Source organism: Euprymna scolopes, chromosome 44, assembly GCF_053919585.1.
Source record: "Euprymna scolopes isolate OS-2025 chromosome 44, ASM5391958v1, whole genome shotgun sequence".
In the NCBI taxonomy this organism is placed as follows: domain Eukaryota; kingdom Metazoa; phylum Mollusca; class Cephalopoda; order Sepiida; family Sepiolidae; genus Euprymna; species Euprymna scolopes.
In genome coordinates, this window is record NC_136525.1 from 27,909,880 (window position 1) to 27,931,772 (window position 21,893).

The window sequence follows — 21,893 nt, forward strand, 5'->3', positions numbered from 1 at the left end:
TTTTCTATATTTTTGTTTTTCAACATAGGGGAATTCTGCACAACCACTTAATAAAATACTTATATTGCAAAATAAACTAATAACATATTTCATGGTTTTCCTTACATTATTTTAACTGGCATGTGAGCTGACACAAGAATTTTATAAATCTGGTACAAGGCGATCCTTATTCAAGGAAATCCCATCTACAGATGAAAATAAATAATCCAAAATTATTTTTCTAAGCATTAAAAATTATCTCTTCAAAATAAATCCACTCATCACCAAGTCTGTAATATAAGAACAGCGATTAGTTAAACATGTTGATTAGCCAATCAAAATGCTGGAAAATTAATACTGTTGAATTAAAAAATGTCTCTTACTAAAATTATTCCCACTTTTTCATCAATTTTAGTTTTAGGAGATAATTCTTTAAGGTTGTGATGACCAATAATATTGTACACAAATTGCTTTCATATTTTTTGCTAGAAATTTTTTACTTGAAGCATAATTTTTAAAGGAAGTTTGCAGGTAAAAACACATTGAATTTGTAAAAGAAAGACAAGCACATAGATCTTGTTATGAAAAGCAATTTAATACAATTCTATATAACACAGAGATGAGAAAGAAAATCAAACCCTGAGAAATGTTTTTATTTGGATGTAACATTAAGTTAATCTGAGTGTAGAAGTTAAAAATCCATTAGAAAATGTTCAGTTTCTTATTTGATTCAATTGACAACAGCTGAGTGAAAAGCTTTGTTCTAAGTTAAAATGTATGAAGAATGTTTGGCAAGCCTTGTATATAGATCGCCTTATGATATATGGTAACCAAAAGTGATTGAGCTTTTCTTTTTTCAGTTTTGACTGAAGTCTTTCACTTGAATATAACAAAAAAATTGATTAAAAATTACATTTTTTTATCTGATAGATATCATTGTCGTGAGGGGGGGATTTTGATTGCTTGTTCAAATGAAAATATTACATATTTCCATATCATGTCGAAATTAGTATAAATTACAAAAAAATAATTCAGTCGAAAATGTGCTACATTTAGTTTTCACAAAAACTAATCCACAATATCAGTGCAACATTTTGTATTTTGAAATGATTGTCAGATTGATTAATTGCAGTTACATCTTCTGGACTTTCAGAGCTTTTTCAAAACATACTTTATTGATAAAACTCTATTAAATTTCATTTTTACTTTTAATAATTTTTCTATTCAGTCATTTTTTGTATTTTGGGGGGATTTATACTAATTTCAACATGACACATAAGTATGTAATGTTTTCACCTGAAATGCATTTGTTTTAAAATTCACTATTCCTGTGCAGAATAGTGAATTTTAAAACAAACACACCGGTATTTGTACAGTTTAATCAAGTCATAAAAAAATGAAAATATTGAAAAAAGGTTATATTGTACGCATCCATTTTGAACTGAAGATCAAAAATATTTCACATAATTATGAGTCTATTATCGAGTAGTTTTTTTTTTTACTGTGGAAAAACACGTTTTTATGACAGCACGTTGAAGGTAGACATCTTTGAATTTTTTGTTTGGATTTTTAGAACACGCATCAGGGAGATAACTCAATTTAAAGCGCCAACACTCGCTTTTCTTCCTAAAAATCGAACCTTTTGCTCGGTATCATAAATTGTTTTTTTGTTGTAAAAAAAAACTACTTGATGAAATTAAGTGAAATTTTTTTTCCGGAGAACTTCATTCCATAATGGATATGTACAATATAAACTTTTTTTGATATTTTAATTTTTAATGTCGTGATTAAACTGTACAAGTACCAACACACCAAATCTGTTCTAATTCCCAATTCCTTAGTATTGTGTCACATCCTTGTATATCTAATATTTTTCTTTTTTTCTCTATGCCCTTTTGCAGGTTATAAATACATGTTTGATGAGAAATTAGTGACAGTCTGGTCAGCACCGAACTACTGTTATCGCTGTGGCAATGTTGCGGCAGTGCTCTCATTCACTGACTGCGAACATAAGGAGGCCATGCTGTTCCAGGCTGTCCCGGACACTGAGCGAGTGATCCCCACCCAATCAACCACACCCTACTTCCTCTGACATTTTTGTATCTTCGTGTAAATAAATGTACACACTCTCCCATCAAAGCAATTCGAGAAAGGCTCGTCGCAAAATGGTTTTCAAACACATTTCGTCGGGAATGAATTAACAAAAAAAACAAAAAAATAAGCATTGAAGAACAAATTCCAGGGTCGTATATTTCAGGATGGGGTAATATATTTTCTTTAAAATGTAAATGAACTAAAAAAAAAAAATAATAATTTACGAATCAAATTTTTTTTTGTTTATTTTTTCACATATTTATATATTTTCTTCATTTTATTTTCCTGATTCGATAGGTTCGGAGAAAAAGAAAAGTGGGACGATATGTAACAAGTGAATATAAATATTTTGCTAAATAAAATTAGAAATTTTAAAATTATGAGAAAACAAAATTCTGAAACTTTTATTATTCAACAAATATGGCTAACCCCTCCAACTGACAACCATGCAATTCATAAAATTCACCGTTCATGTCCATAGTTTCCCATATATTAAAAAAAGAAAAATCTGTGTGATGTACATTCCTTTGGCAGAATGAATTCTAAAAATTACCTGAAACGGTCAAGTAATTTTATTTTTATAAAGAAAATCATTTTTAAGCAATTTATGAGAATTCATAAGCATTACGACGTAAATCTTGTAAGTTTTAATTATTGAGTTATCTTCTTTTTTTTTTTATCATTTTCAAAATGACAGACAAGACAGTTATTCATAGATTATTCATTAAATTTGATTTTCTTCTTTAAATTAAAAATTACTTGATCAATTTACATGGTTTTTGGAATATGATATGACTATTTATATCATATTTATTTGTTTTTTAATATGGGGGAAATTCTGGACAAGAACCAAATTCACAATCCGTTCTGCAATCAAACTATTTATATACTATTAAAACATTATGGTGTTTTTGGAGGTTGTCTGTTCATACGGCAGAAGAAATGTGATTAGTTGACAAAAAAGAAGTAGGCAGAGTGCACATTACTAAGGGAGTAGTGTTTTTTTTTTGTTTTTTTTTACAATCTCATTTTTACTCGATTTTGAATCTCACACTTGAAGTTTTGTTCATACTCAAATCAAAACCTGTGATTGGTTGCAAAAAAATGCAGAATGAACATTGTTTCGAATCTCTCGTAAGTTTAAAGGATTTGTTTTAGAACTGGATGTTTTAGAAATTTGCATAAAAATATCGACAAAAATAAAACCAGTCATTTTACACCTTCATGCAAATAGTAAGTATTTTATTACCACAAAGTTTAACAAATATTTTTTTTCATAAAAGTTGAACAAAAATGGAAATTGACATAGCCAGTTACTGTACTCACAACTTAAAAAAAAAAAAAAAAAATTTGTAAAAATAGGATTCATTTGAAAAATTTAAGCGTGATTTGGCTTCCAAGATTGCTTCAAGTTAAGAGGATATGTAGGGATTTGGGCACACTTCTATTCCCAGAAAATTTTATCCATGTGATTTAACTTTCGTCAAAATGGGATATATTTTAAATTTTAGAGACTCCGCCTACATCGCACCCATAAGCATGCGATGTGGGCGGAGTCTCTCAAATGATGCACTTATAAAGGGTCTGAACTTCTTTCATTGATTTGAACTTTTAAATGTTATGTCCGCATAGCTCCCTTAGAGATGCAGGAACATGGTCATTGTTTTTTCAAGATAGATTTTACATAAGAATACAGGGTTCTTATTTAAAATTCAACTTAATATAAAAAAAATAAAACTACAGAAAAATCTTTGATGTATGCACTCATCATGGAATGTCATATTCCAAAAAATCACATAAAGAAAAAATTAATGCAAATTTGTCACCAGTAATTATGAATTATTGTTGAATTATCTTCCTTTGATTCTTGGCATTTTTTTTATAACTAGCATGGATGCCCAGCGTTTCCTGGGTGGACATTAAGTTCGGCTTGGACAAAGCTGCTTACTCCATCATGTATACAGACAACAATTCAAAAAATAAAGGCACAGATAAAAATATGAAAATGTAATCGCTCCAAAAAAATGTATGTTAAAATCTTCCCACCAGATATTTCGGCAGAAGGACTACGAAGATAAGAAGCTGTTCTTTAGATAAACCAGTTTATGTGAATTTCTTAGAAACATTTCTTGTTGCGGTCTGTTGCAACAAAAACTGAAATAAATCTGTTTTAAAAATAACAAAGAGTTTGTTTTAACCAAAATAACTGTTAAAAAATTATTAGTTAATCGCTGATAAAATAATGCCAAATAAATAAAACAAAGTTTAAAAATCTTTTAACTCTGTTTAAATGTTAAAATTGTAAAAAAAAAAATGTAAATGATAAAAAGTTTGTTTTTTGTTTATCGTCATTGGATTGGAATTTTCGTTTTTTTTTGTTTTTTTTTAAATAAAAACTTAACCTTCAGTTTACTTAAACCTGATAAAAAATCAAAATAAGGAAATTGTTTTTTGTTTTTATTTAATTATTCCCCCAAATTACAAAACAACCCTGTTTCAATACAAAAAAAAAAAAAAAAAAAAGACCACTATTATGTGTATGTGAACATCAAAAAGTTTACGAGACAGCCTCTTAATCCACTGGCCCACAACACTGATTGTGAAATGACGTTGGAAATTCTTTTATTTAAAATCAATTCAAAAACAATGCTTGATGCATGCACAGTCTTTGAAATCATATATTATGCGGCTGAGGGATCGCTCTTTCAGATTGTACCAGTTTTGACCTGGTCCAATGTGGCTGACAAAAGTTTTAGTGAGACATACACACACACACACACACACACTTTACTTTTTATATATTAGACCAACGGGGGTACCCGGCATTGGCCAGGTGAAGATGATGTTAAGTTATAAGATGATGTTATGGGTGCGATGTAGGCGGAGTTTCTAAAACACAGCTGCTAACTCGAAAATAAAAGAACAGATAAAAACATAAAAATGTAATCGGGGAGAAAAAGAAGTAGTCTAAAACAAAGTGAAAATAATTCAGTTTTAAAAAAGAATTTGTTTTAAGCGAAATAACCGTTAAAAAATGAAAAAGAAAAAAAATCACATTATGTAACCCAAATGTTAAAATTTTCTTTTAAAGCCTCTGATAAAAAAAAATTGAAATAAGGAAATTGTTTTTAAAATTACAAAACCACCGTTTGAAAAAAAAAAGATCAGTTATAAAAAGGTAGAATACGTTTTCAGCAAAATAACTGTTATAAAAATGATTAGTTAAAAAAAAAAATCACATTACGTAACCCTTGAAATAAGAAAAATGTTGCGGCAAATAAAAATCTTTTAACCCTGATAAAATGTTAAACCTTTTTTTTAAAACCTGTGATAAGAAAAAATCGAAATAAGGAAATTCTTATTTAAAATTACAAAAAAAATCCCATTTTAAAAAACAAAATAAGACCACCGTTACGTGTACTTAAACGTGAAAACTTTAGCTTACAACGCAACCTCCTAATCCACTGCCCCACGAGGCTAAGAGCGAAATAACATTGAGAATTTTGTTATTTAAACAAATTCAAAAAATAATGTTTGACTACACATGCGCAGTTTTCGAAAGACACAATTTTTCTGACTCTTCCTTTCTCCGTTTATTTCTATACAAAATAATTGACTGTTTTTGCTAATTCTGACTTATGCGACCAAGACATCACTCTTTCAGATGGTACTGGCCTTGACCCCGGTCCAATGTGTGTCGAAAGTTTTGACAGTCATACACACAAACAGACAAACACATACACACAAACAGACAGTTGAGATTTATATAATAGACTAGTTGGGGGGGGGGTGCTCGGCGTCGCCCGGGTGTTTGGAGGTGTAAAAGAAAAAAACAAGTTTTGGTAGGGAGGTAGGCTCGAACCCGAAGCCTTGAGGCGAAGGTGGAAAAAAAGTGTGACACGTTACCGCATCACTAACAGTCGGAGAAGTGAGAATGATTGAAATTAAACGCTTAAACAAGCAGCTGCTTAAACGAACGTCAACATCTGCTTTTCTAGCTCAAACATCATACCATAGAGAAACGAAATCACAGCGCAAATTTTATAGCGTGTAAAAGTCGTTCAAATAAAAGATAGACACAACCTCTTTTCATAAATCTAGCGAGTATATAAAAAGTTTTAAGAATTAGTGACCCCCCCCCCCCGAGCACCCCTCCTCAAAAAGCCTTTGCCAGACACAAAAAAATACACAAACATTTTCGCTTTTATATAATTGATGATGAACAAGAGTTACTTTTCAGATACTCATAAAATTTAATATTCACAGTTAAAAAAAAACTACTTGATCAATTTACATAATATTTGGAATATGATATCTTCATTCGGTGACGAGTATGTAAATCCTAAATATTTTTCTGTAGTTTTGTTGTTTAATGAAGTTGAATTCTAAAGAAGAACCTAATACACCTTAGATTTAGATTTGCCAACATTTTGTTTTTAGAGAGAAGACATGGACACACAAACATTTAGTTTATATATACATAATGCATGTATATATAACTAAAATTTTGAAATACTTTCAGATTACAATTTGTATAATACTGTAAAATTAAAGTTCATATAAATATTAGTATCAATATTTATAAGACAATCCCACTTGGATAAAAAAAAAAAGCTCAAAGATTTAAATTTTGTTACCTTAATCCATGGATTTTCAATAATGAAAATCCATGGATTAAGGAAATAACTTTAAATTTTTGTATTCCTTGTCAAATAATAAATTTGTCGTAAAATTTAAAAATTTACTTCTAAACGTTCTCTCTCTCTCTCTCTCTCACACATATATAATATTTTATTCAGGTGGATTCTCAAAGTTTGTTTGCTATCGATAGATTTCTTGTTACAACCCAGATACTAAAATCTGCTTATATAAAAAGATCTGATCTTTTTGAACCCGTTTTAAAAAAAAACAAACAATCCGTTTCATTCATTTGTAAACTTTTATACTTACACTAATCGATATTCTATTTTGGAAGAAACGGCATCTTTATGCAGCAGTGTTCGGTCAGGGAAAAAGATATCAACTTTTAAATGGTAAAAGTTAATTTAATATTTACTTACACCCAAACATTAAAAAAAGAAAGACTAGATTAAAGAAGCTGAAAAAAAATTAATGGCACAAAAAGTCAAGAACATGATTCTGGATGTTTATAAATTTGTTTTCTTTTGAATAAAAAAAATCAGACCAAAAGCCACTAAGTGATGAAAAATGTTCCTGAAGTGACCTCTCTAATAAAATTTAGTCTGAAATGGCTACATTTGCCGATGAAACCATGCTCATGAGGGAAAAAATGAATGGACTCGTATCCAAAGATGTGTGTACATTCGTTTTTCACAAACTCTAGAAAATAATCTTCAGTCTGGAATGGGGCCGTAAATAGATGGTAACATTCGATGCTACTAAGACTAAGCTTCTTTACTTTGAAAAGAAAAAAACTTTCTCAATCATCATGACTACCTGAGAGTTCATCTTTCAAACTCCTTAACTTAACATTGAGAGACAACATGAATTGGAACAAATAAATTGAGGACGTTGCCAAGGCTGTTGTAAAGAAAGTGGGCTCCATCTACTGTGCTAGAAAATTGCACTGGAGAGCATTCTATATCTTTAGGAAGTCTCAATTCGCCAATGCATGGAGTATTGTTGCCACATTTGAACTGGTGCATCTACCGCTCGTCTCTAATAGGTCTCGCACTGTCAGCCAAGCTCAAAGCTTTGTTCCATCGTTGCAATGTTATATCCGTGTGCTTGTTTTACAAGTACATTAATGGAATGTGCGCTGATGAACTCATAGCACTTGTGCCCCATACTAAGCCAACAATCAGCAAAATCCCATTCCTTCTCTTAAATACCTTGAAGCCTCCTACTCTAAAAGTTTCTTCCCTCAGACTGCTAGACTTTGAAATTTCCTCCTTGTTTCTTGCTTTGTTGACTATACTAACCTGCAGAAGTTTCAATGTAATGTGAACAGACATGTCGCTACTCAACTCCCCACATTCCTCTGTTAAACATAATCCAAATTGTAACCTCTTCTATTCAAATTCCTTGTTTGGGATGAAAAAGAGTTAAAAGAAAATGAGATTGATATATATATATATATAAATAAATAAAATTATTTCCACAGCCAAACAACGTCGCAGGTAGTCCATAATCAGATTTTGTCATGGTTTGTTTGTTCTGTGTTAATAGATTTTCTTGCACATTTGCTCATGTGACAGAGTACTCGTCTCGCTTGCAAGAGGCTTAGGTTTTGAATTCTGAGTTCGGATATGTCTAACTGATGAGCCCAAAATGAGGGCAAAACTTGAGTTTTGAACTTTTGCTTTGTGAGTTGCGAAGTTGTTTAGTTGTGGAAATAATTATATAATCTCTCTGAATATATATATATATATATGTATATAAATTTATAATATTGATAAAACTATTTCAATGATCAGTTTCAAAAACGTTGGACAGAATTTGTTTACTTCTGTTCTGCATTTTTGTACAAACCGTCAATTTTTGTAACTTATGACTAGCTGGATGCCTGGCATCAAGTACATCTACAAAACCATATTTTCATAATTTTGGAATTTATACTAATTTCAACATCACATATAAGTATGCAATAATGTTTTCACCCGAAATGCGTTGGTTTAAAAGATCACCAATCTACACAACGGAAATTTTTTGGGTGGCATTTTGTTTTGTTCATCTTTGAATATTTGTTGTTTTTTTTCAGGTTGGCAAAATGCAAATATTTTGAAATATGAAAACAAACTTTATATTCAGCTGAGTCATTCTGCATTATTTAAAATAAGTTTGGCTTGATCAGGATTGCCAGACTGCTTTTGAAAGTGTTTTTGTTCTGGCAAATACAATTCTACTGAACAGTCTTTAAAAATCACTAATTTTAATAAAACATAAAACTTCTTTGTGTAAATTCATGTACAACTGAATCTCGGACACACACATTTTAAAAGTAGCAGAACTATAAATGTTTCTTTAAAAATAAATCTCTTCTCTAATATTTATATTTTTATCGGAACAAAATATTTAACATTACTTTGTAGTTTTTACATAAAATACATTTGGGGGAGGGGGGGGTTTAAATGAGGATTGATGACTTGAATTATTTTGATTACTGTTCTCATCTTAGTAGTTCCCACAACATTTCAATCGGTGAAACCTCCAACCATCTTCAGGTGCATTTTGTTGAACTCAATAATTTTTCTCTTGAACTTGGGAATCTTTTGAATGTAAGATTTCTACACAGTCATGGCTGATGGAACAAGAGTAAGTTACTCCCATAGATTAAATTAAGGATACTGTTTGAATTTCTGTCGGGTTTAACAAAAAGATTTCTGAGTTCAACAAGATGCACCTAAAGAAGGTTTGAGGTTATGACATCGGCCGAAACGTTAAAATAACATTCAAGATGAAAACAGTAGTCAAAATAATATAAATTTATTTTTTATTTAAAAGAAAACTTTTTGTTTATTTTATATCAATGTGTAGAAAGAAATGTAAATCAGTTATATTTTCAAAATGCAATTTGAACATTATTTGCCAACAAAAAAGAACTCAGATGCAGAGAAAGTATATTTGTTTATCAAAGTTTTGTTAACTTAGCGATACCATTGGCACAAAGGGTGGAGCAGGTGCTAATGTGACTGAAAGAATTGGGAATGGACGAAGTAGGTTCAGGGAACTTATGACTTAATGGGTACGTGCAAAAATGGTGGAATAAAGATAGGGGGACATAGTTTCGTAAGCTGATTTATCATAATTTTTTTTGTAGGTTTCTATTTTTTTTTTGTATTTGAAAAATTAAAAACTAAAGTTAATTTCCAAAAGGAAAAGAATATTTGTACACATGAAAAAAAAGTTATGAAAAGTGTTTTAAGGCGAGCTAACTAATTCAACCAAATTTTGAAGTTAAATAAATTCATTGTAAAAATCCTTTGAAAGATAAATATTAGTTTTCTGGGTCTATTTCAAAGATAATTAGTAAAGATATTGAATCAAAAGAAAACGCCTTGTTTGTGCAAAAAAATAAGTTAAATAGCTTCCAAAAAGCGAGAGATTCTCGTTTCGTTCAACCGAAAGAAAACAAAGTCCTCGTCACATGAATTATATGAAAGCCCAAAATTTCAGACAGGCAAAAGTTAACAAATTTACCAAATTTCCATTACTAACGATCACTATATTGTCCAATTGTACACTTTTTAACCCTTATCCTCGAGTGACCTCTGGGCCTTGATAAGTGGTGATGCCTATGTAAAAAAAAAAAAAAAGCAGCCTGAAAATGACGTCCGGTAGTTAAAGGGAAGTAGGGGATACTGGTTTTCTTTTTTCTTCCACGAGATGCATCCGTACATTCCTATCGGGAACGTTTGTCTAATTTTTACCATTTTTAATTTAATTATTTTTCTATGTTCCTGCTTTTAAATTAAAAAAAAAAAGTTTTATTTAATTTGAATTGAATCAAAAAATTACCTTGGATTTATTTTATGTAATGTACATTCTGTTGCACTTTTAAAAAAAAATCATTGAAAATTTTATATCTATATCATTAATTGCTAGATGAAAGATAATGTTTTTAAATTACAACAAAATGTACATTACATAAAATAAATCCAAGGTAATTTTTGATTTAATTTAAATTAAATTTTTATACCTTACTTTGTAAAATTTATAAAAGTGCACTTCGAAGATAAATAAATTTCAAATTGAATCTTGTACCTTTATTTTAAAAAAAAACATTTTGTTTAACAATTTTCATGCCTTGGATGAAATGCTTTTCTAACTTGTATCTTATCTTTTTAAGATTATATTTTAAAACTCTCCTCCCTATTTCAGTTTGTATTTCTCCTCACACCACAACTCATTTTTGCAATCCCCTCTTTGTATTATTACAGGTCTGAATATTCTCTCTGTTTCAGTTTGTATTTCTCCTCATACCACAACTCATTTTTTGCAACCTCCTCTTTGTAATACAGGTCTGAATAATAAGAAAATCTGAATTTTTTTTAACAAAAACTTAAAAATAACTTTTTTAGATTAAATTTTTTAAACTTCTTTCAGAATAGAAAATCTTTAAAATTTAATAAGGAACATATTTCATATAGGTTTCATTAGCAAATATTCAGTACCTAAGGAGAAAAATAGAGATGAAAATTTCAAAAGGACTGTATAACTGGTTACGGTCAATAGCAGTCCTCGCCAGCGAAAGTCTTTGTTATTCTATTATTATTATTTAAAACAGTTTGTGTCCTGCTCTTGTGCGAGGACTAATATCACAAATTAGTTGAATAAAAGAAAGAACTATTATAAAGTATTTTATTTAAGAACTATGCAGTGTAACAACAGACTTTTATGAACACGGAGTATCTGTTATTGTAGAACAAAAAGAAAGCTGAGTATCACGTGACTTCAACCAATTACTGACTTAAACCGGGTTTAATTAATGAGTTGTATCCCTTGGAATATGTATTCAAAATCTAAAGAAGCCTGTTTTAAATCCTTACATTAAAAAAAAAGACAAATTTATTATATTTACTTCATTTATTTCTTATTTTCAAAAAAACAAAAACAACGCAAATATCATATTCCAAAATGTAATAGAAATCATCACTCTTGCAAATGACCTCGTGTTTGCTTAGCTTGTAAAATGACAACAGAAAATTTGGAAAAGAAAAGACAAGCATGATTTTGTAGGTCGTTCATTGGTGAACGAATGCCATTAATTTGCATATGTGTACAATTAGTAACTGTTAAAAGGGACGAATTCTAAATCACGAGGGTTGAGATGAGTTTTTTGTTGGATAGCTTAAAACGAAAACGAGAACAAACGGTGGAAGATACATGAGGATTTATTGCAAGTGGAGGAAAAAAGACTTCCATGAGTTGTATTGACAAGACGACGTTTTGACACTGCCAGTTATTTTATTTTTTTTTTTTGTTCCCTTTCCATTTTATATGAATGTTGAATCTGTCCATATGTGACAACGCTCGTAAAAGTCTACTGACATCCTCAGGAAAGCCCACCAAAAAGGCACAGCTTAACATTTTGTCATTGACACCATCAAATGGTGCTGATAATTTCTGTAAATCAGCTAAGTAAATGTCCACCATTTCATTGGGGTGAAGTCACCGGCCAGTGAACTGTTGCCATGCAACAAAAGGACCCATCCCAAATGCTATATATAAGCTCTGCTTAATTTCTTCCCAGTCAGGTTCATCCGTGAGTTGATGATACACTGCATAGGCCCCTCTGGTTAACTTCAATGGAATGACTGTTGCTGGCTCCTTTATTTTGCCAATTTGCAAATATGGTCAGCTTTCTCAACCTATTTAACAACAGACGAGTTATTGGCCAGTACACGAAAGTATCCATTAAGTTTGCTTTATCTATGATGTCATCGACATATCCTTGTATTGCATCTAACCCATGAGTAACACTAAAATGGAGACGAATGACTTGGAAAGTTTACCATTTACTTTGAAGGCTGTGTATTTCTGATAAGTGTGACTTATGTGATACGTCAAGTGTTGTAAATATACTATACTGCTATATCGTCAATCATTTTATTGATATCATATTTATATGTAATTGATGTCATATTTATATGTAATTGATGTCATATTTATATGTAATTGATGTTATATTTATATGTAATTGATGTCATATTTATATGTAATTGATGTCATATTTATATGTAATTGATGTTATATTTATATGTAATTGATGTCATATTTATATGTAATTGATGTTAGGCATAAGATAGAGTTCCATAAATCTATTTATGGTATCACTGTAGTCAACGACCATTTTTGTTTTTGTGATTTTCATTAGAGGTCACCAGAACTTGCAAATAGGGCTCTATTAAACCTTCACTCAACATCCCAGCAGTTTCCTCTTATGAATTTGTTGTCAACAATGTTGTGATTCTATAATTTGGTGGCAATAGGAGTTGTATCTGGGGAAAAGTGAGAAGAAAAAGGCGGGAGGTTGAACGTTTATACAAATGGAAAAGGTTTATTAATTAATAGCTCCAATAATGAGTTTATCCTTAAGACCGTCAAATTTCAGAGTCACTCTTTTGTACTTTTAAGGATGTCTTTCTCAATAATTATGTTAATAAAGAGATCCTTAACTTCTACTGTCATGCCAGGATGGGTTTTATTTTTTAGTGCAATGTTTACAGTGGTTTCACCAATAATTTTGGCAAGTTGGTTAGGGTCTGCTATAGTTTTTTTAGCTACAGTAACAAGCTTCAGTTTTTTTAGCTACAGTAACAAGCTTCAGTTTTTTTTTAGCTACAGTAACAAGCTTCAGTTTTTTTTTAGCTACAGTAACAAGCTTCAGTTTTTTTTAGCTATAGTAACAAGCTTCAGTTTTTTTTAGCTACAGTAACAAGCTTCAGTTTTTTTTAGCTACAGTAACAAGCTTCAGTTTTTTTTAGCTACAGTAACAAGCTTCAGTTTTTTTTAGCTACAGTAACAAGCTTCAGTTTTTTTTAGCTACAGTAACAAGCTTCAGTTTTTTTTAGCTACAGTAACAAGCTTCAGTTTTTTTTAGCTACAGTAACAAGCTTCAGTTTTTTTTAGCTATAGTAACAAGCTTCAGTTTTTTTAGCTACAGTAACAAGCTTCAGTTTTTTTTAGCTACAGTAACAAGCTTCAGTTTTTTTTAGCTACAGTAACAAGCTTCAGTTTTTTTTAGCTACAGTAACAAGCTTCAGTTTTTTTTAGCTACAGTAACAAGCTTCAGTTTTTTTTAGCTACAGTAACAAGCTTCAGTTTTTTTTAGCTACAGTAACAAGCTTCAGTTTTTTTTAGCTACAGTAACAAGCTTCAGTTTTTTTAGCTACAGCAACAAGTTTCAGTTTTTTTTTAGCTACAGTAACAAGCTTCAGTTTTTTTTAGCTACAGTAACAAGCTTCGGTTTTTTTAGCTACAGTAACAAGCTTCAGTTTTTTTTTAGCTACAGTAACAAGCTTCAGTTTTTTTTAGCTACAGTAACAAGCTTCAGTTTTTTTTAGCTACAGTAACAAGCTTCAGTTTTTTTAGCTACAGTAACAAGCTTCAGTTTTTTAGCTACAGTAACAAGTTTCAGTTTTTTTTAGCTACAGTAACAAGCTTCTGTTTTTTTAGCTACAGTAACAAGCTTCAGTTTTTTTAGCTACAGTAACAAGTTTCAGTTTTTTTTTAGCTACAGTAACAAGCTTCAGTTTTTTTTAGCTACAGTAACAAGCTTCAGTTTTTTTTTTAGCTACAGTAACAAGCTTCAGTTTTTTTTAGCTACAGTAACAAGTTTCAGTTTTTTTTTAGCTACAGTAACAAGCTTCAGTTTTTTTAGCTACAGTAACAAGCTTCAGTTTTTTTAACTACAGTAACAAGCTTCAGTTTTTTTTAGCTACAGTAACAAGCTTCAGTTTTTTTTAGCTACAGTAACAAGCTTCAGTTTTTTTTTAGCTACAGTAACAAGCTTCAGTTTTTTTTTAGCTACAGTAACAAGCTTCAGTTTTTTTTAGCTACAGTAACAAGCTTCAGTTTTTTTAGCTACAGTAACAAGCTTCAGTTTTTTTAGCTACAGTAACAAGCTTCAGTTTTTTTTAGCTACAGTTACAAGCTTCAGTTTTTTTTTAGCTACAGTAACAAGCTTCAGTTTTTTTTTAGCTACAGTAACAAGCTTCAGTTTTTTTTTAGCTACAGTAACAAGCTTCAGTTTTTTTTAGCTACAGTAACAAGCTTCAGTTTTTTTTTTTAGCTACAGTAACAAGCTTCAGTTTTTTTTAGCTACAGTAACAAGCTTCAGTTTTTTTTGAGCTACAGTAACAAGCTTCAGTTTTTTTAGCTACAGTAACAAGCTCCAGTTTTTTTTTTAGCTACAGTAACAAGCTTCAGTTTTTTTTTTAGCTACAGTAACAAGCTTCAGTTTTTTTTAGCTACAGTAACAAGCTTCAGTTTTTTTTTTAGCTACAGTAACAAGCTTCAGTTTTTTTTTAGCTACAGTAACAAGTTTCAGTTTTTTTTTAGCTACAGTAACAAGCTTCAGTTTTTTTTTAGCTACAGTAACAAGCTTCAGTTTTTTTTTTAGCTACAGTAACAAGTTTCAGTTTTTTTTTAGCTACAGTAACAAGCTTCAGTTTTTTTTTTAGCTACAGTAACAAGCTTCAGTTTTTTTAGCTACAGTAACAAGCTTCAGTTTTTTTTTAGCTACAGTAACAAGCTTCAGTTTTTTTTTTAGCTACAGTAACAAGCTTCAGTTTTTTTTTTAGCTACAGTAACAAGCTTCAGTTTTTTTTTAGCTACAGTAACAAGCTTCAGTTTTTTTTAGCTACAGTAACAAGCTTCAGTTTTTTTTGAGCTACAGTAACAAGCTTCAGTTTTTTTAGCTACAGTAACAAGCTCCAGTTTTTTAGCTACAGTAACAAGTTTCAGTTTTTTTTAGCTACAGTAACAAGCTTCAGTTTTTTTTTAGCTACAGTAACAAGCTTCAGTTTTTTTTTTAGCTACAGTAACAAGCTTCAGTTTTTTTTTTTAGCTACAGTAACAAGCTTCAGTTTTTTTTTTAGCTACAGTAACAAGCTTCATTCTGTTTTACCTACAGTAACAAGCTTCAGTTTTTTTAGCTACAGTAACAAGCTTCAGTTTATTTTTAGCTACAGTAACAAGCTTCAGTTTTTTTAGCTACAGTAACAAGCTTCAGTTTTTTTTAGCTACAGTAACAAGCTTCAGTTTTTTTTTAGCTACAGTAACAAGCTTCAGTTTTTTTTAGCTACAGTAACAAGCTTCAGTTTTTTTTAGCTACAGTAACAAGCTTCAGTTTTTTTTAGCTACAGTAACAAGCTTCAGTTTTTTTAGCTACAGCAACAAGTTTCAGTTTTTTTTTAGCTACAGTAACAAGCTTCAGTTTTTTTTAGCTACAGTAACAAGCTTCGGTTTTTTTAGCTACAGTAACAAGCTTCAGTTTTTTTAGCTACAGTAACAAGCTTCAGTTTTTTTTAGCTACAGTTACAAGCTTCAGTTTTTTTTTAGCTACAGTAACAAGCTTCAGTTTTTTTTTAGCTACAGTAACAAGCTTCAGTTTTTTTTTAGCTACAGTAACAAGCTTCAGTTTTTTTTAGCTACAGTAACAAGCTTCAGTTTTTTTTTTAGCTACAGTAACAAGCTTCAGTTTTTTTTAGCTACAGTAACAAGCTTCAGTTTTTTTTGAGCTACAGTAACAAGCTTCAGTTTTTTTAGCTACAGTAACAAGCTCCAGTTTTTTTTTTAGCTACAGTAACAAGCTTCAGTTTTTTTTTTAGCTACAGTAACAAGCTTCAGTTTTTTTTAGCTACAGTAACAAGCTTCAGTTTTTTTAGCTACAGTAACAAGCTCCAGTTTTTTTTTTAGCTACAGTAACAAGCTTCAGTTTTTTTTTTAGCTACAGTAACAAGCTTCAGTTTTTTTTAGCTACAGTAACAAGCTTCAGTTTTTTTTTTAGCTACAGTAACAAGCTTCAGTTTTTTTTTAGCTACAGTAACAAGTTTCAGTTTTTTTTTAGCTACAGTAACAAGCTTCAGTTTTTTTTTAGCTACAGTAACAAGCTTCAGTTTTTTTTTTAGCTACAGTAACAAGTTTCAGTTTTTTTTTAGCTACAGTAACAAGCTTCAGTTTTTTTTTTAGCTACAGTAACAAGCTTCAGTTTTTTTAGCTACAGTAACAAGCTTCAGTTTTTTTTTAGCTACAGTAACAAGCTTCAGTTTTTTTTTTAGCTACAGTAACAAGCTTCAGTTTTTTTTTTAGCTACAGTAACAAGCTTCAGTTTTTTTTTAGCTACAGTAACAAGCTTCAGTTTTTTTTAGCTACAGTAACAAGCTTCAGTTTTTTTTGAGCTACAGTAACAAGCTTCAGTTTTTTTAGCTACAGTAACAAGCTCCAGTTTTTTAGCTACAGTAACAAGTTTCAGTTTTTTTTAGCTACAGTAACAAGCTTCAGTTTTTTTTTAGCTACAGTAACAAGCTTCAGTTTTTTTTTTAGCTACAGTAACAAGCTTCAGTTTTTTTTTTTAGCTACAGTAACAAGCTTCAGTTTTTTTTTTAGCTACAGTAACAAGCTTCATTCTGTTTTACCTACAGTAACAAGCTTCAGTTTTTTTAGCTACAGTAACAAGCTTCAGTTTATTTTTAGCTACAGTAACAAGCTTCAGTTTTTTTAGCTACAGTAACAAGCTTCAGTTTTTTTTAGCTACAGTAACAAGCTTCAGTTTTTTTTTAGCTACAGTAACAAGCTTCAGTTTTTTTTAGCTACAGTAACAAGCTTCAGTTTTTTTTAGCTACAGTAACAAGCTTCAGTTTTTTTTAGCTACAGTAACAAGCTTCAGTTTTTTTAGCTACAGCAACAAGTTTCAGTTTTTTTTTAGCTACAGTAACAAGCTTCAGTTTTTTTTAGCTACAGTAACAAGCTTCGGTTTTTTTAGCTACAGTAACAAGCTTCAGTTTTTTTAGCTACAGTAACAAGCTTCAGTTTTTTTTAGCTACAGTTACAAGCTTCAGTTTTTTTTAGCTACAGTAACAAGCTTCAGTTTTTTTTTAGCTACAGTAACAAGCTTCAGTTTTTTTTTAGCTACAGTAACAAGCTTCAGTTTTTTTTAGCTACAGTAACAAGCTTCAGTTTTTTTTTTAGCTACAGTAACAAGCTTCAGTTTTTTTTAGCTACAGTAACAAGCTTCAGTTTTTTTTGAGCTACAGTAACAAGCTTCAGTTTTTTTAGCTACAGTAACAAGCTCCAGTTTTTTTTTTAGCTACAGTAACAAGCTTCAGTTTTTTTTTTAGCTACAGTAACAAGCTTCAGTTTTTTTTAGCTACAGTAACAAGCTTCAGTTTTTTTTTTAGCTACAGTAACAAGCTTCAGTTTTTTTTTAGCTACAGTAACAAGTTTCAGTTTTTTTTTAGCTACAGTAACAAGCTTCAGTTTTTTTTTTAGCTACAGTAACAAGCTTCAGTTTTTTTTTTAGCTACAGTAACAAGTTTCAGTTTTTTTTTAGCTACAGTAACAAGCTTCAGTTTTTTTTTTAGCTACAGTAACAAGCTTCAGTTTTTTTAGCTACAGTAACAAGCTTCAGTTTTTTTTTAGCTACAGTAACAAGCTTCAGTTTTTTTTTTAGCTACAGTAACAAGCTTCAGTTTTTTTTTTAGCTACAGTAACAAGCTTCAGTTTTTTTTAGCTACAGTAACAAGCTTCAGTTTTTTTTTTAGCTACAGTAACAAGCTTCAGTTTTTTTTAGCTACAGTAACAAGCTTCAGTTTTTTTTGAGCTACAGTAACAAGCTTCAGTTTTTTTAGCTACAGTAACAAGCTCCAGTTTTTTAGCTACAGTAACAAGTTTCAGTTTTTTTTAGCTACAGTAACAAGCTTCAGTTTTTTTTTAGCTACAGTAACAAGCTTCAGTTTTTTTTTTAGCTACAGTAACAAGCTTCAGTTTTTTTTTAGCTACAGTAACAAGCTTCAGTTTTTTTTTTAGCTACAGTAACAAGCTTCATTCTGTTTTAGCTACAGTAACAAGCTTCAGTTTTTTTAGCTACAGTAACAAGCTTCAGTTTATTTTTAGCTACAGTAACAAGCTTCAGTTTTTTTAGCTACAGTAACAAGCTTCAGTTTTTTTAGCTACAGTAACAAGCTTCAGTTTTTTTTTAGCTACAGTAACAAGCTTCAGTTTTTTTTAGCTACAGTAACAAGCTTCAGTTTTTTTTAGCTGATAAATTTTCCTACACTGCCCGAACCATCGCATTTACGATGTGTCCATGTATTTTACATTTGGTGAATGCAATATCATAGACTAGGAAGGAGTGAGTCTGGGTCGTATAATAAAGCATCAGTAGATAAGGAAGATTTACATACTTTAATCCAATGTCCATTTTTTTTACATTTCCTACACTTGGTGTTGCATGCTGGACATAGCAGTTGTGAATGCCGCAAGCTCCCAAAGGAGAAGCAAATTCATTTAGGCATTTTCTTTTATAGACATTTTCCAAAGAAATTACAGCAGCGGTTATGTTATGGTTGTTTTCATAGCTTTCCAAATGTTTTCTCACTTGTTCCAGTGATCTGGCCATTGCGTAGGTTTTTTGGAGTGTGAGGATTTTTTGAGCATTAATTGTCAAATTGGGAAGGAGGAGGAAGAGGAAGAGATGCCACTGATATAAACATCTTTTTGGAGTGTGAGGAAGTGTTTTTTGAGCACGAATTCTCAAATTGGGAAGGCGAAGGAGGAGGAAGAGATGCCACTGATATAAACATCTTGAATGTTCTGTTTTTTGTTTTTTTTTGGCGATTACAGCTTGAAAATTGCACGATTTTGCAAGTACTTCCCACTGTTGCATGAAAGTGTAAGTAGTTTGTTTGTAAGTAGTTGGTGCCTATTATACACATCTGCCATTATGTAATGTAATGTAAGTAGCGTCCATCATGCTATTGTAGTCTGTGGCATTGCACTTTATTTTGTAGACTGTGGCTGAAATGGTGTTAATTAAGACAATGAAGTATTGGGGGTTAGGGTTAGGGTTGTTGATAGTAGTTAAGTAGTTTCTAAAAATCAGTTTCCAGTACTTATATAGTTTTTCTGAGTTTGAAGCAGTATGTTTGATGTCAAATCTTTCCAGGTGCAGTAGTCTGTCCATTGTTTTTTTTTCTTTGTTAGTTAATAAAATTGTAGTAAGTGAAAAGATATTGGAAAAGGGAGAAGAGACTGATATACCATTGATATACTATGGTTCTCGTACATGCACACACACACACACACACATATATTTGGCCAATGGCATTTTATTCCTCCAAGGGTCTTTGGAATAAATAATGCTAGAGAGGCACAAGGACAGGGATAATTGGAAACTATAACATGGGTGACTATGGCCAATGAATCGTACATTTATAACTTCACAATGTGACGTGCACATGATTTTAGATAAACAATAATTTTTCACTACAGTACTCCAATCTCTCTAATCTTCCTCTTAACGACCAACTGACACCATATGACAAAATCCAATTCTTTTTCCAACAAGATGGCGCTACATGCCACATGTTTCACAGATCACTGACATGAGTTCATGACATGTTTACGGAATAGAGAACAATAAACAAAAGGTTATGGCCTCCATATTCCCCGGACTGTGAATTTTATCTTATGGGGGGGGGGGGGCTTTAAAACAAAAGTTTATGTAAATATTGCTCACAATCTAGACCAACTAAAGGAGACCATTAGCAACGCTAACAGCAGAATCACCAGAAAACATTTACAGGCAGAAATGCATAGATGTTAATGGCGAGCACTTCCCTCATCTTTTACAGGTATTTAAACAATAAAAGAATGTTCCTCCTCTCTAATACATTTTCTGAGTTTCTTTTAAGTGGGCCACCCTATATTTACCTGCCACTATTACTACCTGTTATATGGCTGAGCTTATGGCAACAAAACTGGAATTTCCACGAGGAAGGCCTTGTCCAATGAGGTGGCTATGTGGGTACTGAACAACACTAAAATCAAGAGCTGTGAAACCATTTTTTTGAAGAGTTGGAGCTTCTATCCATTGTACCATCAGCACAAGCCATGAAGAAGGAAACTCTTATTGATTATATAAACATCGACTACTGAAGAGTGCTCTATCGGCTTACAGAGAGTTTTGCATTATTGCTAATAGAAGCTGACATTCTCACTTATCACAATGTTCATTTTATATACATATCTCAATTTAGGGTGTTGGAATATCCGTACCCTCCAAGACTGTTTCTGCACCGGAACGTGAAACAGCTTGTTTCACTTGAGTTGCAGAAATATGTCATTGACATTGCTGTTCTATCTGAAACTTGCTTGGTCGGCAATTCTCAACTTAGAGAAGAAAAAGGTGGGTATGACTTCTTTTGGTCGAGAAAGGGTGAAGATGAACCCCGTCAATCTGGAGCTTGTTTTGCCATCAAGCCTAGCCTCACAAATTCATTATCGTCTTTACCTAAGAGTGTTTACGACCATGTGATGACACTTTCCCTAGAAATAGAGAGCAACACCAATGTTACATTGGTTAGCCGTTATGCCCCAACAATAGTTTAGTTCAAGAGAAGGACGACATCTATGATCTCCTTCGGGATGTCATCACAAAAGTTTGCTATCAGGATAAACTCATTCTTGCTGATGATTTCAATGCTCGTGTTGGTGGTGATAATCTCTTATGGACAGAGGTTCTTGATGTACATGGTGTAGGCAAGGTAAATCCAAATGGTTTATGACTTCTTACAATTTGTAGAGAGATTGACTTCTGCATTACCGATACCCTGTTCCAGCAATTTAATCACTGCAAGACCACATGGAGGTATCCTCGATTGAAGGACTGGCATATTGAGTTTGCCATATATACATATATATATATATATATATATATATATATATATATATATATATATATATATATGTATATATATATATATATATATATATATATATATATATATGTATATATGTATATATATATATATATGTGTATATATATATGTATACATGGAGGTATCCTCAATTGAAGGACTGGCATATTATTGATTTTGTCATAACCAAATGGAAGTACATTAAGGATTTGAATATCATTCCTTCCACACTTCTTGCTATCTTTCGGGCCATGCTCTCCTTAGAAGTAAGCTTTCATTACGTGTACAATGTCACAGAGTTACAAGATCGATGGTTCCAAAAGGCATCAATGTGATTCCTCTGAAGTTCACTGAAAAGAAAACTGAGCTTGCCAGTAAACTTGATAAGGACATTGAATCTGTTAATATAAGTGTTAGTTAATTAATCTATATATATAC

General features: G+C 31.3%; 1 protein-coding gene across 1 annotated transcript in view; it reads left to right on the plus strand.

The window, feature by feature from the left end:
• The window catches only part of LOC145268755 (serine/threonine-protein phosphatase 6 catalytic subunit-like), a 36,697-nt gene extending 34,231 nt beyond the window's left edge, over positions 1 to 2,466 (plus strand). The window contains exon 10 of the mRNA XM_080124351.1: positions 1,881 to 2,466. Coding sequence (XP_079980477.1) covers positions 1,881 to 2,071 — 191 coding nt within the window. The 3' untranslated portion in view covers positions 2,072 to 2,466. The remainder of the gene's footprint in view (positions 1 to 1,880) is intronic.
• The last annotated feature ends 19,427 nt before the right edge of the window (positions 2,467 to 21,893 follow it).